This window comes from Sciurus vulgaris (assembly GCF_902686455.1).
Source record: "Sciurus vulgaris genome assembly, chromosome: 2".
In the NCBI taxonomy this organism is placed as follows: domain Eukaryota; kingdom Metazoa; phylum Chordata; class Mammalia; order Rodentia; family Sciuridae; genus Sciurus; species Sciurus vulgaris.
In genome coordinates this window covers 46,572,010-46,599,024 of record NC_136462.1, presented here as the reverse complement: position 1 = coordinate 46,599,024, position 27,015 = coordinate 46,572,010, and the positions used below count along the sequence as shown (strand labels likewise).

The following is a 27,015-nucleotide window of genomic DNA, read 5'->3' as shown; positions in this document are numbered from 1 at the left end:
ATGCTCTGATGCAGAGAGGAAGTTCTTCATTTCCGTCTAATCCCGGGAAAACGTCGGCTAGGCTTGGGAAGCGTGACTGCTGCGCTCCGGCGTCTCCGGCGCAGCCCTCGGCGGCAGGAGCCGGCGGCGGCGAGGGCTGAGGACCCCGCGCTCCAACTTTAGGGAAGGAAGTGAGGAGAAAAACAGAGCTGCTCCTTTAAGAACTCCCCTTTCCTTTTACTCTATGTTTACATAACACCCGACCGGTCCTGGGCCGCCCGAGGGGGCGGGGAGGGGGCGCGGGCGGCCCCACGCGCCGGGGGCGGGGCCGGGGGGCGGGGGGCGGTGGCGCTCGGCGAGGGCGGAGCCCCCCACCTGCCCGCGCCGGCGGGGCGGCTCCGCGCTCCGGCCCCCGCCCACCCCGCCTCGCGCGCTCCCTCCCTCCCTTCCTCCCTCCCTCCCGCGGGGCTTCGGCGGCGGCGGCTGCAGTGGCGGTGGCGCTCGGCGCTCGGCGCGGGCAGGTCCCCCTGCTGCCGGGTCCCATTTGTTGCCGGGTCTGGCTCGGGGCGGCCGCGGCGCGCGGAGCTCCGGGGAGCCAGGCGGGCAGAAGCGCAGCCACGACGGAGCAGCCGCGGGACTGGCCGCCCCGCGCCCCCTTCGCCGCGGTGCCCTTCCCGGGCGCGCTCACTCCCTTCTCGGGATGGGATTGTAGCGGCGGCGCGGACTCGGCGGGGATCGCGGCGGAGGCGGCGGCGGCCGAGCGGGGCTCCATGTTTTCCCCCGGCCAGGAGGAGCCCTGCGCCCCCAATAAAGAGCCGGTGAAATACGGGGAGCTGGTGGTACTGGGGTGAGTCCGGGGATCCCCGGCACCGGGCAGACGGGCGGGCGGCGAGCGTCCCCGAGTGGGGCCGCGGGGTGGCTTGGGCGCTCTCAGGGGACCGCTGGGGCTCTGGGAGCGGCTCGCCGGAGGCCGGGATGCTCCGGTCCGCGCGCGCGGGACGCGGCGGCCGGCGCAGGGACGTGCGGTGCGCGCGGAGGCGACCCGGGCGACCCGGCGAGGCACAGCGCGGCGCTCCCGGACCCGGTCCTCGGCGGTACCGCGGGGGCCGGGGCTTGACTTCCCGCGCGCTGCGGTTGCCCTCTCTGGCCGGGGAGGGTGAGCAGAGGCTCCGGCACCTCGCGGGGTCGCTTCCCGAAGCTGGGAAGCCAGCCGCCGTGGCCCTTGGGGGTCCTTAGCCCACCGAGGACCCTTGGCCCGGAGCACCCGTCTTCCGAACCTCGAGTGCGGGCTGTGGGCTCGCGCCGCTGCGGACAGTGGGGTCTGCGGGCTGCGTTTTGCATATTGTTATGGTGACCGCCGCGGGCGGTGAACTGTCTGTGACCCAGGCTGGCCGGTTAGCCCCGGCTTCTCGGAGCAGGGAGGGGACGATCGGGGACGCGGCCACAAGGGGCCTGGACACCGGGCGCGGGGCCTCACTCCTCCGGCCCCCGGCCCGGGCCTCGGCCTTACGGATGCCCTACTGGCGGCGGGGCAGCGGCGGGGAGCGAGCCAGCCGCCTCTGCTCCCTTTCCGCTGGTGAAAACCACATTTTGAAGATGGTAATTATCTACAGTCGTTAAACGGCAGCAATTAGAGACTTCATCTACTTCCTGAATTTCCTTGTGACATTTCTATTGTTTACCCTTAATAAACCAGGAGAGAGGCTTCGCAGGATTAAAGCAGGATAAAGTGGGCAGTGAAAGGGGAGTGGAAGGGGGAGGAGAAAAGTGCAGGAAACTCGGGAGAAGGAGCAACTTGGCTTTAGTGTTGGAGGAGAAAGGGTTATTTTTCCCTTTGGATGTGCCGCTCCTGGGAACCCGCGCTTTTGTCCTCTGTTGAAAGACTTGTATTCAGAGCACATGAGTGCTGATAGGTGGTTTTAGCACACATGTGAGGAATCCTCGCTATGGAGACTCAGGGGACTTTGAAAAACGTGTTTTCATAACTTGAAGATACCAATTTAAAATAATTTTATAAGAGAGGTGTTTTAAAGAGAAGCTCTTAGACACATGCCTACTTTTCCTCACTTTGTTGCTAGAGTAAGTGGGATAGTGCTGAAAATCCCATTACTTGTCTTGAAACTATCTGCAGCTAAGCGTTTATCACACCTACATGGTAATTGCACTTAAAAGACACATGTCAGGGTTCGCTGGACAGGAAGGAGGAGTGACAGGGAAAAAGCCACAGTTTAGTCTGTCTTATGTAACTTCAACCCAGCCTAATTTTGTGGAGTTTGGTTTTGTTTGTGTGGCTGGCTTCAAAGTATGTTTAACACTGTGAACTTGACATGGAAGATTAACTTATGCCAGAACTTTATTTCATTATTTCCTTTTGAGGCAATCATTGTTGAGATGTTTCAGAACAGCAGTCTGTGAGTAGGACTGGAGGAGATTTTGTGTTCATAGTTGGAGTGAAGGACATTCCAAAGCCAGGAAAAGGATTTATACCCTGGATTGTCCTGGTGTCACAGGCTTATTCCAAAGTAGGCTATGTATATACGTTGCTAGTTGCATATGAACTGCTCTTTACTAATGCTTTCCAGTTGACATTGAGTCTGACATTGCTGCTGCTTACCTGACTGTTGGGATCAGACAGGCAGAAGTTATTCTTGCACCTACTGTGTGCCACTTCTGTTTAGGCATTGAGGATCCAGCAGTGAACCAGGAACTTTCATTTTAGTGTGGTGTGACAGGCATAAACACACAAAAGTGAATAAATTAATAAATGACAACTTCAAGTGTTGCCAGATTCTCAACAAAGTTGGTTAAAGAGTGACTGCTGGTTATTGCTTTCTTCAGCTAGGTCAGGGAAGGTCTCTCTGAGAAAGTAAAATTGAGTAGAAGGTGCTAGTCTGGTTTTTATATAACTTGAATTGTCTTTTTTTGAGAGTAGATTTCTGATTCTAGCAATATTAAGCTTTGGAGAACAGGTAAAATAGTGAATAAATGGGTAGATTTTTAAAGAGGCCCTTATTAAATTACATCCTACCCTTAGGACTTGAGACAGTGTCTTCCTTCTTAAAACAACAGTAACATTCAAAGAATAATCACTATCAACTTTGCATGTCTGATCTTCTAGGACATAAATATTGGTATATAGTCTATTAGATTTTCTTACTCAAATTATTTTTGAGGTTAAAAATCCTCAGTGTTTGATATTGATGGAATTCTTTGCTTGGCTGTAAAGTATAAGGGTTTTTGTTTGTTTGCATTTCAAGAAAATTGTTGTGACTGTCCTTTTTGCTGTCTTCTGAATTTCATAGTAAAATGTTACCAGGAAATTCTAGAGGACAGGCTGAAAGTTTGATAGATATCTGTATCTTTATACAAATAATCTGCATCTTTTCATGTGTTACACAATATTAAGAGAATTCTATGTAGTTGGAATTGTAGCAGGGTCATACTTTTTGTCAGGTTAGTGAAATGTGAATTATTTTGTAATTCTAACCAGTTAATGTATTACAGCCACACGTCTTTATTGTGCCCACTAATTCATTGAAAGTGCAGAAAAATGACTTGTCTGCCCATTGGGTCTTTCTTGTTCTTACCTTTAAAATTGAAAGTTGAGGAAGTGGCTTAGGATTTGAGAGGCAGTTGAGTGGAGTGGGAACAGCATGCATTCACAGTTAGGGGACCTGATTCAAGTCCTGCTTTCTTGCCAAGTGGCTTTGTGATTTTGGCTTAGTTCCTTCCTGTTTCTTTAGCAGTAACAAAATATGATTGGATTAGGTTGTCATAAAAAACTTTGTGTTCATTGGCTCAAATGTAGAAAATGTATAGTTATTATATTTTCCAAATTGCTTGACATTTGATTTTATATATTCTTAAAGTGATGGTGCTAGAATTCAAATGGGCACACATCCTGTATCTGCAGCAGAAAGGTTAATGCTGTGATTGCTTTTTATGAAATAGACATGCATAAACCAGGCTTAAAAAAAGTAATATTCTACGTATACTTGACTCCTTGGTGGTAGGTTGTGCATGAATACATTCAAATGGGGTAAAACTTGCTTTTCCAAGTTTAATAAATGCAAAGATGGTTTAAAGTTAAGCTAAATAGACTGAAATACTAACCTAAGGAGGAGATAATGTGATGATAGAATTTAGTACTGAAAAGGGCCCAAGAAGTGTTGGTACGTATTCAGCCCTTTTATTATTCACAAAGAAACTGGGGCTCCTGGAAGGAGGGAGACTTTTTCAAGTTCCTGCTTGCTCCTGGCTGAGCTGGGTCACTGTACACACTATTTCCCTGCTGTGGGGCAGACTTGAGCGGTGCTGTCAGCCACTCAAAGTACCCTTTCTGGATTCAATTTGAAGCATGCAGCTCTCTTGCTGACTAATGGCCCATCATGGTTTTTGGAAAAATACTGCTTGCTCTTAGTTCCCTTACCTCACAGTTGAATGGATAGTGCATTTTGTAAGACTTTATTTTTCATTAGATGCTTCACAAAATGCATTTGCATTGGCTCTCTCAACCAGGGTTTCCTAACTGAGGGTCCACAGATGGAATTCAGGGAATTCACAAACTTGGATGGGGGAAAACATCTTTATTTTCACTGTATTCTAACTGAAACATAGCATTTTGCTCTATTATGAGTATATGCAACAAAAAGATCTGCTGCTAGATTTGTCATTTAATGCCTCAACACAGAAGTACATGTATGATTATTTACAACTTAAAACTACTTGGATAACTCACTATAACTGATTTCATTGATATTCCATTGTATACATTGAATAAAACCATTTCTCTGACCAGAGTTGAGTGGGCTTCGCCAGACTACCAGAGAGATCCTTGGCACAAAAAGAGCTTAAGATCCTTACAATTGAAGGTTTATAAATATTACTGAAAAATGAAGTATCTTAGTGGAAACATTAAGCACTATAAAAGGGGGAGGTACCTGCCTGGTTTCCTTTGGATAGTGCAGTTGCCTGTTAGATTAAAACAAAGAGGACTGTTGCTTGAAGAGGCTATGGTCTTTCTTTTTTAAAGGCAGTCCCCAATTTCCATATGCTTTTTGTGTTGTTCCCTAGGGTCCTTCCTTGACTCTGCCTCCCTTTGGTAGTAATAAGGAACCTTAAAATGTACCCTGACACTTTTTCTTTTCTCGTCCTCCACTCTAATTTGGGTACAAAGGCATCAAACACTAGTATCTTTTATAGACTTAAAAGCCTTTGAACTGTTTTTTAATAAAGCAAAATCTTTGTTGTCACTTGGCATGTGGGGTGACTGAAGAGTTCAGATCTGTTTGTGTGGACGTAGTGTCTCATTCTGTAGGCTATTAAGGGTTATGATGTTACTGGCTTTGGGTTGCTATATTTTCCTTTACTAACTTTAGCCTTGTTTGGAATATGCTGCTGTCTGTGTGACTTTGTGGCTTCTGGTCTGACTTTCTCAGATTTATTTGTTTCTCTCTTTAACGCAACAGGACTGAAATCTTTATTGGGACTTTTCACTTTGGGTCATATGTCGTCATGTGATCATTTGGGGGTGCTTTTTATAAACAAAACAAGCTTGATTCAGGTTCTAACAACTTTACCAAACATGTTGTATCTGGAAGATAAAACACAGACACAGAAGACCAGAACAGAATAAAACACAACAGTTGCTGTATCAGGGGGACGTGGATGTTGTGGCCCCAGAGCCATGGTTCTGTGACTGCTGTGCAGGGGTGGCCGTGTGGCCTTCCTGAAAAGACCACGTGAGACTGAAAGTTGACTTTTGAATAGAGACAACCGCAACTGGCAGACCTCATTGGTATGGGAGAAAAATAACTGTGAGAAGGAATTTCTAAATCTTTTATTTAATTAAGGGTTTCTTCTGGGGTGAACAGGAATCTATTTTACAAAAAGAAAAGTGAAGGTTAGAATGATTCTGTTACTAGTTCTTACTGAGCTTATTGTCACCTTCATCTTCTAGAAAATAAAATAATAAGAGCAGAAAGTGCGTCATATTTCTTAGCTTTGTTTAAATCGGCTGTTTCAGCCTCTGTCTCAGCCACCTCATAGGTGATGATCAGTCTTGAGGTATGTGGCCAGTAATTTACGACATGTAATAAAGTGTGAATCTTTCAAATGATTCAGGGGTGTTCTTTTAATAATGCTGTTTTTCACCTACATGCATTCTGATGTTTTCTCAAGTGGGAGAGAAAGGGGTGGAGTCACATTAGGCAAACCAGATATTTATTCATTCAACATATATTCCCTGGGTGTCTTCCAGGGTTGGCGAAGATATTGGGACAAGGCACACAGATTCCCTGCTCTGGTGAATTGCTAGATGTTCTTGTCATAGCCCTTTACTACTATGCATGTACGGTGTGTGTGTATTTAGTACATACAAATATTTGTCTTGTGCTGTGCTTGGCACTAAGGGATGCACAAGACAGCAAGGTTCTAGCCACTGAAATTTACAGCCCAGCTGGGGAGAGCAGAAGGCTAGGATCCTAGTAGGTCAGAAGGCTTACATAGTCTCTGCCCTGAATGATAAGGAGACAGCCCGTGTGGAGATGAGAGGGCGAGAGAGCTCTAGAAAGCGTGTACGACCTATAGGGGCATGCTGCATGTAGTGGCATTAAAGAGCAGGGCGGAGCCCTGAATGGCTAGGGAAGTGGTTGCATAAAATAATGGGAAGATGAGGATGGAGACAGGTGGGGGGGCTTGTAAATTATTGGAAGTGTTTTGGACTTTTAAGAGTGTGGGAGACTATTACAAGGTTTTCAGACACGAGAGGGATATAGACAAAGCTTTCAACCAAGAAGACACAGTGGAAGTGGAAGAAAAAACTGAGTCTGGAGCCCACCAAGGCAAAGAATGGACTGTGAGCCCCCGGGCAGCTATCTGGCTTCCAGGTCTTGCTTCCTGTCCCTCTTAAGATTGAGTTGCATCCCTTGCCTTGTGTTCTCTGTGGTTTACCAGAAAGTGCGGGCTGCAGACCAGCACCGCTCTCTGACCCTGATGCTGGGTTACAGGCATCTTCCCTGCCTGCCTTCCTGGATCTCACCTTGGGAGAGATGACAAGCCAGCAGGTCGATAAAGTGTGGGATTGCAGAGTGCTGCGAGGAACATACAGCAAGATAAGGGAGAAGGCAAGCAGGTGGGTGGGGAAGAGGGGGACTGGCAGGGTAAAAGTTCTAGGGATAAGGTTGGGGTGCTTTTAAATAGAATAATCAGGAGGAACTTTCCTAAGGAAATGATCCTGTGTCCTTTGAGAGCCCCCATCTTTTTCAGAGATCATTTATACTTTTTTCCCCACTCTGGTCAAGCCACCAAGAGAGGGTTCTGCTCCTAAAGCCAAAAGGTTCTGAGTATTCCATTAGTTAAGAAGCAAAGTGTATAAGCAGTTGACAAAGGGAATATAGAAAAATGTAAGGACAGATACTTAATGTCCCTCCACACAAACATGGTTCAGTCCACAGTGCTACCTGCCACTAGCCTGGAGAGGTAGCTGCATTCCACCAGAGTTCATGGAAACTGTCAGGACTTCCCTTGGAGTTTGCCCTCAAGGGCAGGGATGCCTGCCTGACTCTACCCTCTGTGGATTGTAGGCACACCTTTCTGGCACACAGTGGGCATTCATGAGTGTCTTGAGGGAATGGATTTTAGGAACACACCCCAGCACCCTAAACCCGGGGTGACACCTGGGTTTAATAGATGTTTCTTCATTTGGAAAGAACACTGCTTCTGTAGTGCAATTGCAATTCTGTGAACAATCCTGCCAGCCTTTAGGGCCCAAGTTAAAGATTCCCTAAGATACTAAGCTACTATACTGACATCAGCTATTCCAATTTCAACTTCTGTTTGTTTTTCTTTTCATGAGTTACCTAACAGTCATTTTGTCACCTGCAGAAAGTTCTGCCTCGAAGGGAAGCGGACCATCTGTTGTAATTCCACCAGCTGCTCTGAACTGCATTGCAGTGCCACGGTGGCATTGAAAGGCTGTGGCCATTAATGTCTGTTAATGATGGCTGGAGATACTGTGGCATACAAGCCTCTTAGATGACAAACCTGATAAATATGCATCAGGTATTTTCAGCAGCAGGTTTAAGTCTTGATTGAGGTTTTCTTTCCAGCCATACACATAATGCTTCTCACTCTCAAACACTTAACTCTGCTTATTCCCTGCTTTTCTGCTCATGCAGAATCTGTTTTTAGGATAAGAAATCATTATTTCAAGCTTTGTATTTCTATTTTAATTAGAACCAGTTTAACAGAATCCAACCACAACAGGCGGTTGTATGTTTAGCTTCTAGGCTAGTGGTAGGAAACGGCTGTTTACTATTACCAAGCACCTCAGAGGAACCTGGGCAGCTCTGCCTCCCTCCTCACCTGTACCTGCTTCTTCCACTTTCAGCTCCTCAGTTGTAGAGCACTCATTGTAATGAGAACTTATGATGGGTGTCCAATTAAGTTTTCCTGAGGCACTCGATGGATTGATTACTTTGAGTAAAGCTCATTCGTGCACAAGGACCATAGACACAAAGGAATATACGTTTTTATACCAGATCCCAGAAAATTATGCAGACTAGATCCTTAGACTTCTCAAGATAGTTTTTCACACAAACCATTTTCACTTGGTAAGCATTCACTTGTTTGACCCGTCAAGATCTGTGGAACAATCACAATAAAGGCTGAGTTACTGAGGTGGAGATTACCCAGTTTCTGTAGTTGGTGTTGCTGATGGTTGGAGATCAGACAGGGAACTCAGTTCTTTTACTTCATCTCCTGTTCTTTCAGCCAGAGGGAGTTCCTCCTATCACTGAACATGTGTTCCAGACTTCCCATCAGAAGAATCCCCTCTCCTTGAAACAGGGCTGGTGCTGGGATTGCATTGACCCCTCCACATGGCACACGTGATGCTGTGTGGCTTCTGGGGGTGTTGCCTGAAGGGATGTTGTAGACTGTTCTTGTTCTTACATCCATGACAAAATACCACTTGCTGGGGACTTCAACAACAGAAACTTGTTTTCTCACAATTCTCAAGGCTGGAAGTATAAGATTAAGGTGTCAGCTGACTGGTTTCTCCTGAGACCTCTGCCCTTGGCTCACAAATGACTACTTTCTCACTGTGTCCTTACATGGCCTTTTCACTGTGCATGCATGTCTCTGGTGCCTCTTTTTCTTCTTATGACACCTATCATATTGGATTAGGACCTTCCCATATTACCTCATTTTAAGTGCCTATCTCTGGGAGTTAGTACTTCATAAGAATTTTACGGGGGTTACAGTTCAGACCAAAATGTCCTTTTAGAGGGCAGCTGACTTATCAAGAAGTCTGACTACCCTACTGGAAGTAGTTACTCTGGCAGATGAGAGATTATAAAAGGAAAGGAGAAGTTCTGCCAGCCCCCGGCCATTGCAGCCACTCCAGCTGAGGCAGTAGACCTGTGATTGAAACATCATGGGTCCTTTGGTCTATCAAGCAGCCAGTTCATATCACACCGAGCGAAGATGAGTTCTTTCCAGCACCCAAATGAAAGCAGCATGAGCAGATAAGCAGCAGTTGTTTTAAGTCATTTGTTTTTGGGAGATTTGTTATACAGCAATAGACAAAACACCAGAATACTACATTTGCAAATGGTTCAGTTGTCAGATTTGACAACTCTAACATGAAATAAATTCGAATACTCATTTCTTGTTGAATTGTTTTTTTTTGTTTTCTTCAGGTTATTAATCACTTTAATAAGCACAATTTCAGCCTTTTGGATGAGTTATTTCAGACATCATGTACTGTGCTGTTTGAAAGTCTCAGCTGACAGAAGCATTTGTGGAATAATTTTATCACATGAAAGTCACCTGCAAGTTTCCCTGCCTTCCCCCTCCGTAATCAGTACAGTCTCCTGCAGTTCACTGAGCAGTTGAATAACCCAGCTGAGCTGAGAACCATGCTTCTGGGAGACTCCCACATAAGCAGCTTTCACCCAGGACAGCTAAGTGCATGACACAGATTTTCAGGCTATTAAAGGTCACCTGACATGAAATAATAGAACTAGCAGAGATTTGAGTAGGGGAAGTAATCTATACCAGCATTCTGCAGGTACAGGGTGCCAAGTGGACCAAAGAATGTTTTAATACTGCAGTCAGGTGATTAAATGACAGGATGAAAAGCTCATTTATATTGGTTGTACCTGTCTGTGATTGCAGGCAGTAAGAATGTAGAACAGTTCCTGAAGTACTTCTTGTCTCATGCTCATAATGAAGAACAGTGTTGTGTCAGTTAAGAAGCAAGCAAAGGCAGAAGATTGCTCTGGTGCTCCCAGTTTGGGGTACTCTCTGAATAGAGGCCAGGTGTCATAGCAGCACTACTACGAACCACCTGCACAGCATACAGGGTGGAGGGACCTGCAGGCATGGGAGCCACCATCCACTGCCTCCAAACTGAACATGTCATAATAGGAAGAAAAGAGACTTCTCTAGTAGCTGAGACCAATGTAACTTCTAAAACTTCCCCATGGGAGAATTTTCCATTTTTAATCAGGGATTGAGAAATGCAAAATCCAGACTTTTGCCTTTAAAATTGATTAACTATGTGTTAAAGAAATTAAACTTCCAAATCATGTATTTTGAAAGTTTAAAGCTTTTATAATTTTTTTAGATTTTATAACAACTGTGGTAAGACTTTTGGGACTATATATAAAATTTCATGTGTTCTGAATGGATATATTTAACTAAAAATGGAATCCACTATATGTGCAGAAACTGAGCCATCTAAACATGTTCACTAAACATGAGCCAACTCTGTTTGTGCTAGGTGATAATGATGTTGCTACTTGATAATAATGACTGGAGGATAAGGGGTGCCGGAACTCACATGTCATATGAGGAAGTGTGGAGCAACAAATCGTGGCTGGTTCAGAGGAAGGGTGGTTGAGGGGAGCAGCTTCTGGGAGCACTGTGTGCCAGGTTGTGTTAGTTGTTTCATGTCATCGTTCTGGGAACTTGTTTTTATTATGTGGGCAATAAGGCTCAAGCCTGGTGACTCGTCCAAGTTCACTCCCTCTTGGAAGGTAGATCTGCATGATTCTGAAGCTGATTCCTTCTGCTTAGTGAATGTGGGAGGCATGTATACTGTTAGGAGATGGGAAAGGATTTCCCAGGGCAAAAGGCTTTGAGAATCTTGAAGGGTGATGCTGATTTTTATAGAACAGTAGTTAGGAGGTCACAGGGGTTTTGGAACATAAGGAATTTGCCTGGAGGTTGAAATTGGAGGAGGAGATGAAGTTGGAAAGTTAGGTTGGAGTAAGATCAGGGTGTCAGTCAGCAAATTCATATGCTAGGCACATGGTGGTGGTGGTTCCTGCCTTCATGGAGCGTATAATCTTATCAGTAAAGGAGGACTTTAAGCAAATTAAACCTGGCAAGATGCTGCTGGGTTTTGGGGGAGGGGGATTTCCAGGGGACAAAATTTGTGTTTGTGGTTGGGGTAGGAAGGATACCATGATTCAACGTAAGCTGAGATGTAAAGGGTGAGCAGGTGTCAGCTGAAGGTTATTGGGAAGAGGGCAGAGTACACGAAGGTGTGGCACATGAGGAGGAGTTGAGAGACCCCTCAGGAGTTGAGAGACACCAGTGTGTTGGGAAATCAAGGGGTTGGAGGGCTAGGGTAATGAGAGAGGGATTTGTGAGCCCAGGAAAGACTTAAGCTCCTGGGAGTGGGAAACCTTGCTAATTACATGTCAAAGAGTTATTTCAAGTTGTAGGTAGCTGGCACTGTTGAGTAGGTGAGTGATCCATAGGATCCGATTTCATGGGAAATCTCCAAATAGGCCTGTTTCCTCTTTTTTTGAATTTTTTCTCCCTTGACTGTCTCTCTTCCCTTGCTAAGGGACAGTTGCTTATGCTGAGTGTATCCCCCATGTGCATGATGACACTCATGGAGTAGATCAATCATTCAGTTGCTCATTGGTTTGTTCTGGGAATTTGGGCTGCAACTGATGAATGTTTTGGGGTTAAATCCACTAACCTAGCAGTCAAGAATCAGAGAACTTGTCTTCACTCAGCCACCTGTGCCCTAGGCCCTGGCATTCCTGGCAGGCCCTGGTGATGGTGTCCCTGTGCGTGGTCTGCAGGGGAGAGGTCCTCAGGGAAGCTCAGGGCCCTCCTTTCTGAGTCTGAGGAAGCATTGCCAGCCACTCTTTGTGTAGGCTGTCATTGCGGTCTAGGCAGGTTCTTTCCTCTGTCGCAGGTCTCCACTGTCTTTGCTCTCTGTTGCTGAGCTGTCCCAGCAGTAGTGTGGGACTAGTGGGCCTGCTGTCTCACCCCCAGACCACCCCCCCGATGATATAATCGAGAAAATTTTTGTGCTTGCCCTGACCCTGTGCTCCGCTCAACCACTGCCTTGTCCTCTTGGTGCCCAAATCCTTTTGAACTGAAGTGGAGCTTCTTGGTTAGAACCTAGTTTAAAAATCACCATTAGAGAGAAAGGATTAGGATCTGAGCTTGTTTGCTTGCTTATTTATTTTCTACAGAAAAAAGGGAATTCCAGTTAGAGTTGCTCCTTAGTGGCCTGATTCTTCCTCCTCTTGGGGGAGGTGCCCAGAGGCCTGGCTAATAGGTCATGATGATGGCATCTGTCCCTCCTTGAGAGCTTCTTCTCAGCCATATCCTTTGCAAAGTGTTGACTTCTCTGAACTCCGACTAAGGGAGGTGGGTGCCATCACTTGTTACCCTTAAGTGAGGAAACTGAGTCATGGTGCATGAGAAACCTGTCCAGATTACTTGACTGGCATAAGATTGAGCTCTGATTTGAATTTAGGCCTTTCTGACTCCAACACAGTTGTTTTTAAATCCTGCCTTTACTGAATGAGTTCAGAAGCAGTTTTGCACTATTTTAATTACCTTTTTTAGTCAAATACTTGCATTCTGGGTATTCTCATTCAACACATGACACAAAGCTTTACTCCTATAATGAAGTTGCTGGCAAGGTTAAAAAAAATGGTTTTTCTTATATATACAGCTGAGATGAACTTTTTGTGGAAAGTTTGCTTTTTTGTGTGTTTTTGCATTGTATGTTTTAAAACATTAAATATATAATTTCCAGGAAATAAAAACTAATCCTTATAATATCTGTCTGCCTTCTTATTTACCTGACTATGTTACACTTGAATTATGCTTCAAGGAAGACCTGCCTTGGTCATCTTGAGGAATTCAAAGTTCATTCCCCTAGTTTCCAGGATGATTTATTGAGTTGTTCTTCCCTGACAGAACAGCCCTGTAATTGCATGGTGTGGCGCAGCCCTTGAAGTCTTCCTTTGTCTTTGTTGTTGGTGGAAACAGGCTAGCATTTGTATTGGGCCCATAGCTTGGAGAAAGAGCTGCAAAGGTTTTCCCTCTCCAGTAAAACCTGGGATCTGCCTGGAGACTAATGCTACTGCATGTGGAGTTTTCCCTTTCTGTCTCTTGATCGTCCTGTTAGTATTGATTACAGGGAAAGGACTTCACAGTTTCTGTCTCCTCACTAACAGCACTTTGTACAAGTTGTTCCAGTAATGGCACTTGTTCAGCTAATCTGGAAAGTACAGGCCAACAACAGTCCAGGAAAACTGCCTTTTATTTGCTTATACTGAGTGTTAACTTGGACCAGATGAGAACTTCAAGGCGTTCATGAAACTTGGTTGACATAGACCCTTCTGAAAACTGGTGTAGCTTTATGTTTTACAGTTCCAACCTTCCTGTAATGGCAGTGAAATCTTTTCAGTGACAAATATTAGGAGCTGCAAATGACCCAGGATTTCTGAAGAACGTTCTTAGCAAATAGGCATCCTAAGATATCAGATGGTAAAATACCAGAGGACAATACAGCATCTTGATAAGCACTATTAGATGTTATATGGGGGAAAAACAGAGACCTGAAGCACCGCAGGGAAGTAATTCAATCAGCAGATTCTGATAATGTAATAAACTACACAGGGTGAAACTTGAGTGGTTTATACACACCAGAATGCCCTTCAATTGAATTATTATCTCATAATAGTTGTCTGCCCATGTACTACTGTTTTAAATATTAAAAGACAATGCAAGTCACTTTTTCCCCCTCAGATGAAAAAGAAGACACAAATCTTCATCACTTTAATAATTCATGTGCCACCCCCAATGACTGTCAGAGCTCATGTTTTGGGTTTATTAGTTGGAAATCCTGTCTGGGAGAGCAGAACATGCAGACTCTGTATTGTATTATGTGTAAAGCTGCTTCTTGATTGTGTGGGTGCAGTGGAGAGTAGCTTCTCTCTTGGTGGTGAGGGGGACGAGTGGAGGGCTCCTCCCTCACTGGGTTTTCCCTGCTCCTGTACCTTTCTGCAGCTAGGAGGCAGACAGAATCTCCTCTGGCAATCATAGTGTGAGAGGCATACTAAAAGGGCCGGTGCTCCTGCCACAGGCTAGGTGTCCCATTACAGTCCTGGAGGAGGTGATGCCATCCACACTGAACAAATGAGGCGGCGGGGGCCAAGACCTTGAGTGACTTGTGTGAGACTGTGCATGACTGTAATGGATTTTGAAGTTCCAAGAATTTGAGTCTAGTTCTCAAATTCTAAAGTTCATGCATATTCCACTTCTTAAGGCTGTAGATACATCTTAAGCTTGCAACAGGGCTTTCCAAGACTGGACACACTGCACTCTAAGGCCCTGTCATTATCAGTAGTAACTTTAGATAATGATCAGAAGGGTATAAGTCTTCAGGTCTGGCATTAGGTTCCAAAGTTGTGATTTTAGCTAGAAATGCTGGAGTTGTCCGCACTGGACAGGGGATGAGGTGGGCTGCAGTGTAGGCTGACAACCCTGCTGGACCTGCACCTCCCCGTGAGATGGCTCTGCCTGTTTACATTTCCCTTTCTGCTCTTGCCTCAGGCCCAGGAAAGGGTCAGAGGATGCCTGCCCCTGTTTTTCCTGTTACTTCCACTCAGACCCAATTTGGACAATAGAGCTCAACTCCCTTGAGGGAAGAGATTTCTGTAGTCCTTTAAGCTCAGTCTAAGTGAATCTTTCTCTGATCTAATTGGGTCTTTTTATCCACTTGAACACCACCGTGGTAATTACACAAATCACACCCTCTTCCATTGGGTTTGCAGAATTTTTTCACCCCAGTTTCTTCTACATTAAATCAGTTTCAAGTTATATGTCATGGGTTCTTAAAACTTTTAGACATTAACATTAATTTCATAGCTTTCTTTCACTGAAAAATTTGTAAATGAAAAAAAATGTTTAAAGAACATTTGTATTCAGGTAATATGGTATTAATTTAAAAAGCTGCATGCTGAAAGCATATATTAAGAATATTAACAAAAATTTTGGAAGAGGAAAGAAAAATCACTCATGATGTTAATATTTTCTTTTTTTTTCCCCACGTTTACTTCTAGTTGTGGTTCATAAGTAAATGTTTTTATATACTTCATGTTGTACATGGTATATGTGCCTATTTTTAAATTATTAGCTAGTTGACCTTCATTTTTAGGAGGGTTTGATTATTGCTAAAAAAAATTTAAAACAGGCCAAATATATTTTTTCTTGAATAAAGCAGGTTTGTGTTAATTGGTTATTTAATGCAAATTCTGCTCTTTTGGGGGAGCATGAGGAATTGCTATGTGATTTTTAAGGTCTCTGTTCTAAAAGAATATATAGATGGAGGAGAAACAGACTGGCCTCTACCTTGCTTGAGATTCCCCAGGAGAGCAGCCTATATGTGAAGGGCATGTCTCCTGAAAATGTTTCCTAGGTGCTGAGAGGAAAGGACACTCTGGAGACAGTAAATTCTACTATGCATGATTGTCCAGGATAACTAATTTACTGTCCTTGGGGCCACCCCTGGATCTCTGGGATGTGTCTGTATAGCTTTCTTCCTTCTCTTTTCTTCATCTTCTGTGCTTTTGCACATATAGTTCCCTCTGTCTGCAGTTCCTTCCATTCTGCTTTCTGCCATGTGTTGCTCTCTTGTTATGTAACTCATGTGTCACCTCCAGCAAGCTGCCCTGACTCCCCTCTGTTTTCCTCTGTCCAGGACCAGGGGTTTCTGGTTTCATTCTGTGCTGTGGAAATGTCTCCTCCTTATTGGGTTCCTTCAGGGCAGGTTCTGGGGCTTGCTCAGTAGCTCTCCTTCCCAGAACCTCAGTAGTACCTGGCATTGGGAGAATGGAGAGGGTGAAGAGATGTTCTCTTGGAAGTAGGAACATTCTACTGAAATGGCCTCCTCTTCCCCTTTTCTTCCCCTTTGCTTCCTGCTCTAGTTTTTAAGAATGCATTATTTATTCTAAAATTAGTATTTGATTTATTTATATTTCTTCAATGAACTTTCTAAAAGTATTCTCCTGTTTGTGTCTTCCAAGGTAAGGTAGATGATAAAGTTCTTTAGCGCACAAACATGATGGGTACTCCCTGATGATTGACTGGCCCTGAAATGAGATGGTAGTGACTTTAAAATTTTCCCTTTAAGCCTTTTGTGAAGAGAAGGGTTAAAGCAGATGAGAAGAGATGTAACTGGAAGCTGACAGTAATTTCAGCTTTTATCTTTAAATGACTTTTCTTACTATGTAGTATTAAAATTCTCCCCAGAAAAATCAACAGACCCAGCCACATTTTTTTGACACTGATAAATCTTTATTTTTATTCAAAATTTGTTGCTCCGAAAAAAACATTAGTTGCTCTGGTTTCTTATCTTTTCACTTGAAAGTCACAGATAAATATTCTTTCCATTATTTTTTCCTGATGTATCACAGCTGCTTTTGCATTTGTGTGCTGGCTGGGTTCGTATGTGCTTTCCCTGTGCATCTTCTACTTGTCAACTCCTTTCTTTTGATTCTTAGAGAACTTTATGCTCATAGTGTATATGTGATGTTTGCTGTTCATCCAGTTGCCAGGTTTTCTTTTTTCATGGCCCTACACACATACTTGCTGTTGGTTGACCCCCTCCTCCCCCAAATATACTGGGTTGAGTGCCACTTGTTATATATTTGAAGCAAGACAGCTGGAGTACTCTGAAAGCAAACTTGAATTTATTTTTTCCCCTTTTTTTCTTTCTTTTAAAAAACAAGGGGCTGGGGAGATAGCTCAGTTGGTAGAGTGCTTGCCTTGTAAGCATAAGGCCCTGGGTTCGATCCCCAGCACCAAAAAAAAAAAAAAATAAATAAATAAATAAATAAATAAATAACAATTGAAACGTTTTAAAATGTGAAATTATTATATAAAACTTAAAAATTTTATGATTCTATCCTTTGATTCTAAGAAAATGTGTTTCTGTTGGGCAACCTTTCTTTAATTCCGCATCTTAAATAAAAAAAATAATAAAATGAATCCATAAACACACACACAAAAGAAAAAAACCTCGTTTTCATGAGGAACCAGAGATCTTATCATTAGACTATTTCTTTTTGCTAGAGAGGATTGTGTGTAGCAGGGGAACATAAGGCATCCTGCCTTCTGATTTTCCTTTTCTGTCCCCCTTCTCCCCAGTGCGGTCTCCTGCCCATCCTCCACTTTGTAGAATTCTCGAATGAATATTCATCTCCTTTCTCCAGTCCCATTCCAGTTCTTTTGAGGGTCCACAACAGATAATGAAATGTCTAAAATTCGGATTATTCATGGGATTCGTAAGAAATAAAAAGGGAATGTGGTGATTTTTTTTTTTTTTTTAAATTACATATACTTTGGAGAGCAGCATAATAGCATAAATTATTGTGAATTAAGGTCTTCGTTCCTAGTGGTGTCGGCAGGGAGCCCCGAAGCTGTATTCTAAGTATAAAACAGCCACAGACACAAACCAGGCTCTGTGAGCACGTGCACTGCCTCATGACGTGCCAGCAAGAAGGGAGGCGGTCTGCTGCTCAGGGTGTGCACAGATCTTTGGGAGAACACTGCAGTCCAAATGATTTGTGAACTGTGGTTTTGTAAAGTGCCTTAATGAATTCTTTCATTTAGTTTTGATTGGATTATAGGGAACTGTCTTACAGTGTGTATCTGGCTGATTATTTTTGCTTTGTAGATTTTCTTTCTGGTATATCATGGGCACATACTCAATAAAAAATGACCCAGAAATTGCAGATATTTCCTCAAACTGAGAAATAATGCTTAGGGGTGGTAGCCCAGAAATTTTGGGGAATGTTGGTGGTCATTGAGTCAATTTATTGCTGATGATCTCTCCAAAATGAGATTTCTCTAAGAGCTGACAGTTTTTGGCTTTCTGTTGTAAATGTATTAGCTACATATGGTGACTATTACTAAATTGAAAACAGCCTTTATTTTTCTGATAGAATATATTTCAAAATCTGAAACACTTACTTTCCTAGACTAAAAAAAAAAAAAAAAAGGACCAAGACCTAGAGTATAATATGCCGAATATTTTGCTCATTAACAAAACTGAACAGTCAACAGCCTTGGTGTTACATAGTAAAGAAACCTGGTTAGGGGTTGCCACAGGAGTGACCTGCTTGTGGACCACCGAGGTTCATGTTAACTGATTATTTAGCAGAAATTTCTGTAGAGGATTATTTTTTTTTTTTTTAATTGGTGCTTCTCTTTTTCAGATACAACATTTGGTGTCTACTTGAGTCCTTCTTTGATGCATGGAGCTTGTCTCATTGACCTTTCTGCACATTAGGTATCATTGGATAACTTTGTAAATTTAAGAGGTAGAAAACCGGAACTCAGGAGAATCCTCTGAAGGTCCCTTTCAAATATTCTGTTCCTACAAATAAAGTTAAAAAGTAAAAGTCAAATGTTAATGGTAACTTAGGCCTCTGTAAGGACAGACTGTGTGGAAGGCATTTCTGTCCCCCGAGGGTACCTTTGGTTCACTCATGTTCTGCACAGTTGAATTTTTCACTGCCTCTGAGGGAGCGCGTAGTGGAGTGTTGAGTCCACAGTGTCTTTGATCATGCCCTAGATCTCTGCATTATCGTAGATAGTGTGGCAACAAAGTAAACATGCTTGTTGGGTCCATTTGTGGAACATACAATTTAGAAGCATCACTGTTAACTTCTAAATTGTATTTTTAACCTTTTGAACTGGCAGTTTCTTGGAATGTGTTGAGCTGTTGAAAATGAGATTAAATCAAGGTTTCAACTAAGAATTGGGAGCAAAAAAGCAAAGCTGTAGGTTTCATATGTGATCTATCACTTTCTAGGACTGTTCAGTCAGAGATGCCTTTTGTTTAAATAAGAAGAAAAATAATAATTGACTACTTCGGCCTGCTGACCTCGGTAATTATTAGCTCCTCTGATGTAATTTATTAGTGTAATTTATTGAGTGCCAGGGGTTTGACTGATGTATGAAGCACAGATTTATATGGGACTCCTGCCAGTGGTCTCACTCTGAAGTCAATATGGATCTGTTTTTTCTTTTTCTCGTCCCCCTGCCTCTCTCCTCCCCTTTTCTTTCTTTCTCTTCTCCTCATTGTAGGTATGGCTGACATCATTCCTTTCTGGTAGACCTTGTTGGTTTGCCTTTTGCAACTTCTAGGAGTCTTATGTGGAGAAAACCTCACAATATAGAATTTGTTTTCCAGCTCCCCCTTAGAAAACCTTTTTACACTTGTTTACCTTCTGAATAGAGGTGGAAATATTTTGCCTGACTGGTGTCTGGTCCCACATAGAAAGGTTTGGTTGGATATTAGCAAAACAGTGAATTTTTACCTATCCAGTAGAAACTTCTTTTCATTTACTTACTCCATAGGAGGTGACAGCATCAGGTTTATAAGAAAGAGTAGAAAACAAGTTTATAATACTTGTCAAAGTGTTTTATATCTTATCACTAACATATGAATCCCATGTAACTTTTTTCCTTAGAAGGGAGAGACCATTGAATGTGCATAGTAAGAGGATTTTCTCCCATGAAATATGAGAAATTGGCTTTCTTAGTCATTGGAATAAGCAACAGAGGAAAAAGAGCTTTTTAGGTCTTGTGACATGTAATTGCTCTGTGTCTGGATTAAAAAGTGCAGTAAAAGAAAGCAAGTTTAAACTACCTAGGGCTTAGTGGGTCATTGGATTCTGTTTCTTTGCCAGGATAGCATACTTTTTTCCAGGTCCCTTATAGGATATGCTGACCCTGGTTCCTTGTTACCTCCAGAATGTTGCTGATTTGAGTGTCTTAGGTGTGATTCTGCTGCAGATGAGGCAGAACAGTACAGGAAAGGTGGTTTTGTACATGCTTTCTCCCACTTTGGGATATTTAGCAAGCAGTACAGTTAGTACATGATAAATGACAACTCAACATTCATGTGTGGGGTTCTGACTTTGTCGTCCATTTTTTAAAAAGCAAGATTGTGATCCAATTGAAGGCTAATGGTTTGAATTGAAGATATTAAACTGCTCTGAGTTTGTCTAGGTTGCTGATGTGCTGTGGTGAGTAAAAAACAGATGATCTTTGCACAGGAGTTCAGAAACTGTTATGGTTTGGATCTAGAATGTCCCCCAAAATCTTACCTGTAGAAGATTGGTTTCTAGTATCCAGTGCAGTAATGTGTAGAGGTGATGCTTTTAGGGAATGATTGAATTAGAGGGCTTTAACCTCAACAGGTGGATTAATTGATTTGATGAATTAGTAATTTGAATGGACTACTGATGGTGGAAACTGTAGGCAGGTGGGGCATAGTTGGAGGAAGTAAGCCACTGGGGGCATGCCCAGGGGAACTATTTCTTAACCTTGGCCCATTTGCTTCCTGCCCCCATGAGCTGAGCAGCTTTCCTCTGCCATACCCTTCCTTGTTCTGGCTTGGAGTCAGGCAGCCATGGACTGAAACCTCTGAAACTGTGAGCGAAAATGAATTTTTCCTCCTCTAAGGTGTTTGTCAGATATTTTAGCCACAGCAATGAAAGACCAACACAGAAACATTTGCATTGATGCTTGGATCATTCTTTTAGAAAAGTTATTTGATCCGAATATTTCATTTTGAAATATTGTCTTCCTTGCTGAATGTCACTTCTTTACCTGTAGTGTCACCTGGGCTCTAGGTTGTGTTTCCTGGGACAGACTTGGGAGCTACCTTTGCTGGAAACACCCACCGGAGGAGGCTGCTGCATGTGCTCTTGGAAGTGCGGAGACGGGAATCTGCCAGGCCATGTGCCCTCCCCATGCTGGCCGCCTCTCCTTTGCCAGCTCACCACTGACGCCTGCCTCTGTTATGTGCTCACCAGAGCATTACAGTGCTCAGAAAATTGCTTTTTCCAAGAACTGGCTGTTTTTGTGTAAAGTAGTCATTTTTCATGAGAAGGTAAAAGTAACTTCAGGCATATTCTTTGAAAATTGCAGATGTAGTTAGCAAAAAGTGCAGTCCAAAACATAGTATATTTTTACATAGATTTTGACACAGAAAACTATGTTTGGAGTCATGGTCCTATTGTGGGATTATAAAAGTCATCTTTTAAGATTTAAGTATTTCCTGTATTCAGAATTTTCTGCAAGATTTAATTAAATCTAAGTACAGGTGTCACTATGGTTCTTTTTGTCTTTCAAAAACTGGGAATTATCATAAATTTTCTATAATACCTATCTGCAGCAAAAGACTTGGGTGGCAATTATTGAACAGGGGTGTTATATAATAAGGAATTTGCTCAGTTTGAAATGTGTCAGATTCAGAGTTTAGAAATTGTAAAATGTCCTCTTTGGCACATTTTTTTAAAAAATCAGGTTTTACTGTTAGATATGTGAAAAATGATAGAATATTAAAAATTTAAAGATTTGATTCACCAAACTAAGCATTTATTCCACCTCTCCCTCTAATTGATTTGTGGAGTCACTGAAAGAGCAGGTTGTTTTCCGTCTATTGTCGGTCTAGGCTGTGCACTCACTCAATTTGCTTGAACCCTCAGTAGTGTGATTGCGGAGACCTTTTAGTTCATGTTGAAACAATTCTTTCTTCTGTGTTGTTGGTGAGTTTGTTTTCTCAGGTGTCTTTTCACAGCCTCACTTTGCTTCTTCCCTGCTGACATAGTTGGTGAGCATGTGGGGAGGCGGTGGGAAAGAAGTAGGGTTACTTGTGATTCAAGCTGGTCCAGCTGACGGGGGAGGTGGAGGGATTTTCAGAATGTGGCAGTACAGTTAGAGGGACAGCTGGGTGGAGGTGGAGTCATTGGATAAGCCACAGAATCCTTACTTATCTAACCCAGTGCCTTGCCTCTGGGATACCCTCACTGATAGGGCATTACATATTGCAGGAAATGGGGCTTCTTCCTTGGTTTGGTGCTGACAGGTGGGAGGGAAAGGAAGGAAGGAAAGGAAGACAGATGGGCCAGGGAATGGGGAAGAGGAGGTAGAAGATGGGATAGGAGAGAGAGAGTGTGGGTCTGCTGAATAGAGTGGGGTTTTGAAATACTGGGATTTATTTGTATTGGGTAGCTTTGGGATTTAATTGTCTTACACTAATTAGGAAACTGTGAAAATTGATCAGTATGTATTTTGTAGACAATTGCTTATTTTCTAGTGGAGTTTACCCTGTGGTTTCTTGCTCAGAACCATTGAAGTTCAGGTCTTATGGAACCTGACTCCCTCACCCTTCCCTGTTTTTGCTTCTTTTATCATTGTTTACCTTTCCTTTTCTGTTCTCTTCTTTGGGTACATTTTGTTTTGGCTCATTTTTTAAATCTTTGATTTACTTTTGAGTCAAGTGCCTGAGGGTTTTTTTTTTTTTTAAAAACACTGTCTTTAATGCTTCAGTTTGCCCCACCACCACCATCAAAGTTGCAAGAATTTTTTTAAGTAAATTTTCTAAAAATATGATTCTGTGAGACCCCGCTAGCACAACTGAGAAATAGAAAAGCTGGGGCCAGCCAGAAGTCATGAAAATAGCCCTGTCACAAACCACTCCCATGCAGCAAACTTCTAGCTGGTAAAATCTGACTCCATTCTTTGAAAAGGGTGGTGCAAACCAGCTTCTTTACTAAAAGGAAAAGGTGGGATTTTGATATTTGAGACTAGTCCTTGGCAGGGCATTTAATTACTGCTAAAATTGACTTTTATCAGAAATGAATAATTGTTGAGAATGGGCTTTCCTTCTTCATGTGTCTAAAGGAAATGAACTTGGAATTCTGTTGATTATGGCTAAGTCATGCCTTGTTCCTTAAACCTGTGTAGTTCAGAACTGAGTGCCTCAGCTGAGTATTCTTGAGTCTGAAAGCTCTGTACTTTTACAGAACTGATGCATCTGTCCCATTAATATTTTCAGGACTTGTAAAGAACAGTTAAATAACAACCTACTTTCTCCAAAACAAACTCCTACCCCAATTGTAGTTATTCATTTAAAATGAGTTAAATAGTATCAATCTTTGCTTTAAATGAGACTCATTTGAACATATTTGTTAGTTGCAAATTAGTTTTTCAAAAGTAGTCAGAGCAACAGTAAGCACAGCTATAATATATCCCTAAGATTTGTTTTGCCTTTATAGTGAGATCTAACAGGAAAATAAAATATTAACTTTAAGCAAATCCTTGAAAATGCCTCCTTTGAAAAGTAGTTTCTTTTGCAAGTTTCTCAGTCAAGACCATTAGATTAAGGAGTTCTGTGCATATGCAGCACAGCCCTTAATAGGATCATTAACCATCCATGAAGGTCCTTGTTAGCCTCTGTTTATGGATGGCAGTAAGAAAAGACAATGTTGAAGGCTTAAACTTACTACTTTTTAACTGACAGTGTTTTCGTTTTTAAATTCTGGTTTAACCACAAGGTAGGGGAAAATGGATGATGTAAGAACTAGCCCTGATGGGGTCAAGTGGACAGATGGAGGTTGACTTGGTATCACAGGAGCTTCCTAGTATATTCAGAGGCACAAGAGGGAAGGCTGAGTTTTTTAGTCAGCTTCTTCATCACTGTGATCAAAAGACCAGACAAGAACAATTTTCAGGAGGAAAAATTAATTTAGGGCTCACAGTTTCAGAGGTCTCAGTCCATGGTTGGCAGAGTCCATACCTCTGGCCTGAGGTGAGGCAGAACATCATGGAAGATAAGCATGGCAGAAAGAAACAAGCACAGGACCTAACAGAAAGGACAGAGAGAGAGAGAGAGAGAGAGAGAGAGAGAGAGAGAGAGAGAGAAAGAGAGAAAGAAATAGAAAGAGAGCTCTGCTCACTAGGGACAAAATGTAAACCCCAAAGACATGCCCCTAGGAACCTATCTTTTCCAGCCACCCCTGACCTTCCTATTGGGCAGTGGATTAATCCACTGATTAGGCCTCTACCTCATAATATGATCATTTCACCTCTGAAAATTCTTGCATTGTCTCACACATGAGATTTTGGGGACACCCTATAACTAAACTGTAACAACAAGAGAATGGGGCAGATGTGTCAAACTGGCAGTTTTGCAGGCCAGAGCATGTGGATGCTGACACAGCAGCTGAGCATTGATTTCTATCCTCTGTTTCCTGATACTTTTATTATTTAGTTGTCCTCCTAACCAAGGAGAGCTTGAGCGCAGTAAATGTACGACTGAAGTTTGTCCTGGCTGGGTTGGAACCCCAGAGGCGGTTGGCAAGGCTTGGACCAGCAAGTGGGCAGTCACACAGTTCTGAGCTGTTTCCTAGTAAGTCTGAGCTTCCCGTGGGTGAGAAGAAAGTATAACTTGTTTGAATTGACTTAGGACAGGGATCATTTGATTCACAGTGAAGATGTTTAACATTCTTCAGGCATTAATTTGTCTGCAGTGTGTTGTTGGGGAAAGTTAAGTGGAGGAAGAAATGTTGTGAGACCAGAGTCTTATGTGGTGCCCATGTGCCCTTTTTGACTGCCTCAGAAACAATCAGAGGACTGGCAGGCACATGAGTGGCAGAGAGGCAAACCAGCATCTGCTCCCTGTCTGCTACCATCTTTCATAGTTTTTAGGAGCTAATTTGTGTCATGGACCATATTCCTGTATTTGAAGTATTTCATTACAAGGAAAATGCTTTGTAGTGTTGTACAAAGGCATCGGCAAAGCTTAAACAAATGGCAGTGTGTATGGCCATGCACTACAATGTCAGCATAGTTCTGATTGTTTCCAGTTCTAGAGGGTTCTTTCATGAGTGCTGATCTCTAATTTACTGTGGCTTGAACCAACCCATCCCTCCATCGTGGCCTTTAAAATAAGAGTTCACTGTGGACTCATGAGCAGAGCTTCAGATATTGATGATGTCCTCTGTTTTACCTTAAAACATTTTTCTCACCATTTAAAGTTCAGACAAACTCAACTTTTTATAAATAATTAGGCAACAGGTATATCACTTATTTACAAATCCATGGGCCTTTCTGCATCCTGAATGTTATTATTTCTAATAGGGTCTTGGTCCACTGTACCATCTGAGGTTATGAGGTGGCTTTCAAGAAGAAACTTCCACCTACCATTATACTCTCACTTGCCAGTAGTTGTCCTGGGATGTCTCACAGTTGATATATTTTCAGAATTAGGAGTTTAAGGCTTAGAATTGATAATTTTCTCTGCTAACCCTGAGCTTCTTAAAGAAGCTAAGAGGTATTAAACTTTAGAAACTTCCAGAGTATATTTTATGTAAAGTTATTTATTTTCAAATATGAAAATGACATAATTTTCTGTTTTATCAGGTCCTTGAACACTATTATTAGAAAAAAAGGGTTATCATAGGAATTCTCAAGGTCGCTAGAAATGTACAGGTATAGCAGTGATAAATTGAGGGGTCTCTTGATTTCTTTTTACAAATCATTATCTTTCCTTAAATAAGCTTTAACGTGTTCATCGTTGAAGATTTGGGAAATACAAAAATACATGAAGGGACATATCATAAGCTCTTGGAGGAGGCAGCTGCTACATTGGAAGTGTTCTCCTGGCCAGAATAGGTTCCTTCCTGCTTCCCTGCTTGCCCTACCACAGGGCAGCTTGGAGACCTTTTCAGAAAGTTGATTAGCTAGTCAGGACTTCCAAGACCCTGGTGATCTGGCATGTGTTGTGTGTTCTCTTGCCTGTCCCTTCGTCTATCACAGCATACTTTGTCCTTAATAGACTGTATCCTAGTGTGTGTTTATTTATTGGCTTACTTGGGTTTTGTCTCTCTTTCCTATTGGAATGTGAACTCCATAAACTTGGGGAGCATGTCCCAGTAGTATCCTTGGTGAGTACCTGTAATATCATATGGGCTTAGTAGGAGTTTATTAAACAACGAATGAACAAGTGACCCTTTCAAGTCACTCCCTTTGTATGCATGTGTACACATAATTACATATACATTTGTCCTTTACAAAATTCTTAATTTTTTTTATCCTAAGCAGGTCAATTTGACACTTAAGACTGACCATCCCACCTACTAATGTGCAAAATGTAGTTACAGAATTGTTAATATTTATAGATATGATTGTAAAATTTTATAAAATTTTAAAGAGTTGTGGAAGTTACAAACTTGTTAGAACCTCAGTTGTTCCCCTTATTTATGATTGTCTACTGTTCTTCTTCTTCACTGGGCTCCTGTGCCTCTTTTCCTGATCCCCAGCATTTAGTAAAGTACTTGGTGTGGCTACCTGTTGAGGGAATAAATTCAAAAATAAGGCCATCCATTCTAATATTTTTCTTAGTACCAACTTTCCCCTTTGCCAGTGTTTCCATTAAGAGAGAGGAAGGAAGTGGAAAAGAGGGTAGAAAGAGACCAAAAGATGAATTTAGGTTAAATTCTGGATCCCCAGGAAATGTTTTGTAAATGTTCTCTTCACTTTATTAGTATTGAAATAGTTCACTGCCTGCTTATCCTCCCTTGCTCACTCCTTCCCACCACCCCTTCTGCAAGTTCTGCTTGGTTAATGTTTCTACCTAACTCTCATAGATTAAAGCTTCACAATAGTTTAGTTGAGGGCAGAATCAGTAGTAGCATTTCACATTTTTGTTGTTTTGGAATAGGAACATAATGCAGACTCATTTATTCAGCCATGTTTTATGAGGGCTTCTCTTTGCCATGCATTTGGGCTATTGAAGAGTTGTATTGTGGTATACTGCCTCTCTAATTTGAATGATAAATGGCTCTGTTTCAAAGGGGAAAAAAAGTATCTGAAATCCCTAGTATTGACTTAGCTTACTTTTGTTTCAGT

At 42.5% G+C, this 27,015-nt stretch overlaps 1 protein-coding gene across 3 annotated transcripts in view; it reads left to right on the top strand.

Annotated features, from left to right (window-relative positions):
• The first annotated feature begins 422 nt into the window (after positions 1 to 422).
• PELI2 (pellino E3 ubiquitin protein ligase family member 2) overlaps positions 423 to 27,015 on the top strand; it is a 166,124-nt gene continuing 139,531 nt past the window's right edge. Inside the window, exons 1-2 of one of the 3 annotated variants that reach the window (XM_079126307.1) lie at positions 423 to 826; positions 18,525 to 18,598. In XM_079126307.1, the coding sequence (XP_078982433.1) occupies positions 18,564 to 18,598 (35 nt within the window). In that variant the 5' untranslated portion in view covers positions 423 to 826; positions 18,525 to 18,563. The remainder of the gene's footprint in view (positions 827 to 18,524; positions 18,599 to 27,015) is intronic. The other 2 variants (XM_079126306.1, XM_079126309.1) reach the window with 2 other exon arrangements.